Source organism: Gossypium hirsutum, chromosome D11, assembly GCF_007990345.1.
Source record: "Gossypium hirsutum isolate 1008001.06 chromosome D11, Gossypium_hirsutum_v2.1, whole genome shotgun sequence".
NCBI classification, from domain to species: Eukaryota; Viridiplantae; Streptophyta; class Magnoliopsida; order Malvales; family Malvaceae; genus Gossypium; species Gossypium hirsutum.
Window position 1 is genome coordinate 36,698,416 of NC_053447.1, and position 4,512 is coordinate 36,702,927.

Here is a 4,512-nt window from a genome sequence, read left to right on the forward strand (position 1 = left end):
TCTTGATAATTTCGAAATTTCTACATGCTGCATTGAATTTAACTCTCTTGGCCCAATTTGCCTATGTGTTTTAGAACTTTAATACTTTTAAACTTTCATTTTACCAGTAGGTAAGCTAATAAGGTTGCCAACATGATTAGTCGCATAGGCTTGTTATCTAGACATGAAACTCGTTTCGGTGTGGATTATCCCCACTAGTTTCATGATTTTGTCATTGCTAATTCTTTATGATGAATGAAATTGCTTTTTGTGACTTTTTATTTTTATTTTTAAAAATAATCCCAAGCTTTAATTCAAATTAATAATAATAAACTCCAGCTAAATTTAAAAAAGTTAATCCCAAGCCTCCATCCCTCTGCCCTCACATTTGAATAATTTTGCAAGTCAAATAAAAACACCTCAAATACTGCAACTAATACTAATTTGTTGTATATGCACCCATTAATAAAAACATAATTAAAACAAAAGATATTAGATATAATAATAAAGCACATAATATTTGTAGAGGAAAATTTTACATTAAAACCTTAAAAATAATATTATTAAAAAACCAATCACAAACTCTAAAAAGTTTAATTTTTATAAATCGTGAAACATACATAAACGATAATTTTTTAAAATATATAATTAACAATAATAAAAAAATGTGTTGATAAATTAGAAAGCAACCTAAAAAGATTCAATGGGAAACACATTGTCTAGACAGATTAGAACATGAACAATTCTCCACTATAAACCACAATCAGATAACAATTATAAAACAATGGAATCAATTGGTTTCGATTGCTTTATTCTGATTTATGTAATATGGCACCATTTCATAGATTACATCAAAATTTTGTTTGATTTGCACTGTTTAAGAGACAATGAACGATGTCTTAACAGATATATTATCAAGGGAACCAACGCGTGAAGAACCAGAATAGAACACCATCACATGCAAACCATTTACATTTGCATAAAAATATAAAAATTAAAGAACAAAAAAGTACGTTAACTATAAATAATATAAATATATAGACATATTCGAAAGAAAACTTTACAGTCGACCTCCAGTAATGATGCAAATAAACATAAACTTGAAGCTCTCCAAAAGCCATTGCTAGGAAAAAAAGGTACCAGCAAGAGCAGTCTAGGAGGAGATGCCTCTCTGTTACACATATTTATAACAACATACAGATTCTAAACTGACACCTAATTAACCTCTACAAATGTCAAAAATTTCATTGTAGAGATCACTGCAGACCCACTAAAAAGACCTACATGACCAAACAAAAGATACTTGACCTAAGAAATTACAATAAGATTACATGATAGTAGCTGTAATTTTTTTTTTCTTTTAAGACTCAGATAGTTCCCTGATGGCTTCCCAATCAATTTCCACTGAAGGGTACTTTTCCAAACCGAAAATTTCGTTGTCATCCCACTTTGAATCAGAGAAATCGAAGAAAGTGATATCAGATTCTGGTGAAGAAGATCCTGCCAATGACTCATCGGATAAATCCGGGGATGGGGATGAGGATGATGATGATGACAGGGAGTTCATCTCAACTTTAGGACTAGCAAATCTTGGAGACTGATCAAACTCCTCACGCTTCACAGGGTAATCAAACTCAACCTTGGGCTTTGAATCGTGAACAGAACAGGCCTTTCCTGAATTCTCTTGTTTCTGTAAGCTCTGGCAGATGGCTTGGAGCTTTGCATCAACTGCAGAATGGAGGGGCTTGTAGTCACCAAATTCTCCAGAAATATGAGCTCCTTGGTGCTTGAGGTGGGGGAAGTTGAGCCTGGCAAACTCTCCTCTAAGCTTATAGGCAGCCTTGTCATAAGCCAAAGCTGCTGCTTCTGCTGTATCGAAAGTGCCAAGCCAAAGGCGAGTTCGGTTCTTGGGGAGTCTGATTTCAGCTACCCATTTGCCCCAGTGCCTCTGTCTCACCCCTCTGTACAGCTTGGTAGGCTTTGAAGGGGTGGAAGACACATGTTTCATGGGGACAGCTTTTGGGGAAAGAAAGTTGAACCTTTGGTTTTTTAGGGATGCGGTCGTAGGCCTAGAAGCAACCTGCTGCTGCTGCTGCTGCTGCTGATAGACTTGAGCTTGGATTTGGAGGATTTGAGAAGGGGTGAGTTGGTTTAGCCCAATTGAACCTGTTTGCTCAAAACCCATCAAGTTTTGATAGTTACAGAACCCTTGTTCTGAGCACAAATGGGTCCTCCATGGGGAGAAAAATTCAGGATACAGGTTAGACTGTGAATATGAAGAAGAAGAAGATAAAGGAGAGGTAGATGAAGCACTTTTCATAAAAGGTTCAAGCGCTTTCATCAACTCCGCACTAAAAGGATCTGAGAAAACTGAGCTGTTGCTGCTGCTATTATACATATCTATAGCTGCTGCCATATTCAATAACTAGGTAAAAACCTGTATCTTAACCAAAACCAAAGAACAGGTACTAGTTTGATTAAAAAAAAAAACAACCTTGAGGGACCAAAAATAAACCCTCTTAGCTGATGATAATAAATATTGAAAAACAAAAACAAAAAAGGGAAATCTGGATCTCTATTCTGGGATCACCTGGCTTTCAGAAAAACCAAAAACACCTGCTATGATAGTTTAGGTTTGTTCTTGACAGAAACTTTTTCGGCTTGAAAGACAGACGATTACAGAAAGGGATTCAGAGAAGCGGGGAGTTACAGAAAAGGGGGGGATTAAGAAGAAAACTGAAAATGCTCGCACACTGTTGAAAATTCTGAAAACTCTCAATTGTTTATTTTATTTTCTGGAGTGGCCTCACCTTGGTGTTTTACTCTCATGCATTTCCAGGGTCACCTTATCTCTATTTATATAACCCTCTACCCATGTGCTTCTCTCTCAAATCCCTTTAGATTTTTTAATTAATTAATTAATTAAATTTATCACCTTCCTTCTCGTCAACTTTCAAGGATGCCTAATAATGCCTTTATTCGGTGGGGACAAAGGAAGTTACTGGGCTCCAATGGGGATTCGCCATTTACTTGAAACGTTAACCGGCAGGTGTCAGCCAGCAGAAGGGTAGTTTTATACGTGTCTTACAGCGATTGGTGAAATTTGGTTGACTGTGCTGGGGTTAGCCTTTTTACAATTTAATGATCTTTTTTGTCCTGTTGTGTTTGATTTGCGGCAAAGCCTGACCTGTCTGATGGAATTTCATATTCATAAAGCAAAATAGGTGCCTTCTGTGGTCCGCACCTTTTAGATGCTCTGAAACGGTGGCTACACGGTCTCTAATTTTTTTTTTTACAAGTTTTTTTATACAATATTAGGTGAGATCAAGTAACACAAATTAAATTTACACTAAAAAAAACACAATTTAAATTAGTATGAAATATATGTCTAATAAGAATTTCAAGTCACAGTTTTATATATGTAAAAATAAATTATTATAAGTTTTATAATATGAAGTTAGTAATTTTATTATGGTATAATAAAAATTTTAATTTTTAATCTTTATATCTTTTGTCATTTTGATTATTATTTATTTTTTAATTAAATTTAGTTCTTAATCTTTTAAAAGAGTTGAATGTGACCATTAATCTTTTAAAAATACTCAAATTTTTATTTTTTTAACGAAAATATTGACTAAAATGTTATATTTTTAGACATAACTTGTATAGCAATCCACGTGTAATTCATACTATTTTTTGAATTATTATGAACATTTTATATTTTTTTAAAAATTTTGAGTTATTTTATTAAATTTTTTTGAATGTTTTATAATTATTAAATTATTTGTTGATGTTACATAAAGACAAATAGTATTATGTCATCATGAAGTACATTTAAATACTTTTGCAGGTTACCATACCAGCATCGTTAAAAAATTAATGCATTAACCAACATTTCTTTTAAAGACAGTGATTTGACTACTTTTTGAAGTCTTAAGAGACAATTTTAATTAAAAAAAAGAATAAAGGCCAAATTGATAAAAAAAAAAAGATATAAACGTTAAGGACTAAATTTATCATTATGTATTTTACAATGTTTAGTGAGAACTGGGAAATTTATAATTTTATTTTCATATTATAAGATCAATATTTTCATATTTGTATAAAATTGTTGACAATATTAATGAAAATTTATTTAAGTGATTATTTAATCTCATAAAATATAACTAGATTATGACACATTGACAATGTTAGTAAAAACAATTATATAATATATTAATTTAAAAATTGACATGAAAATTAAATATTGACTTTGGTTAAAATGATAAAGTGGAGGGAGTGAATGTTAAGATGATATGAATTTGAACTTTGATGCATGTATATATTTTTCTAAATTATCGAAATAAAGACATAAATACCCAAAAAAATATTTTCTTCTTCGAAAAAGTAATTTTTTTAATAAATTCATAATTAAGTTGGTTTCCGGCTTATAGTGAAATAAAGGATGTGGGCAAAAAATTTTGGGTAATAATATTAAAATGTACATAAATAATAATAATAATAATAATAATAATAATAATATTTTAGTTAAAG

The 4,512-nt window shown here is 31.5% G+C and overlaps 1 protein-coding gene across 1 annotated transcript; it reads right to left on the reverse strand.

Annotated features, from left to right (window-relative positions):
- Positions 1 to 993: 993 nt before the first annotated feature.
- On the reverse strand, positions 994 to 2,850 carry LOC107913662 (ethylene-responsive transcription factor ERF060). The gene has a single exon (XM_016842312.2). It carries the CDS (start codon positions 2,393 to 2,395, stop codon positions 1,340 to 1,342), a length of 1,056 nt encoding a protein of 351 aa, XP_016697801.2. The 5' UTR covers positions 2,396 to 2,850; the 3' UTR covers positions 994 to 1,339.
- Between the last annotated feature and the right edge of the window lie 1,662 nt (positions 2,851 to 4,512).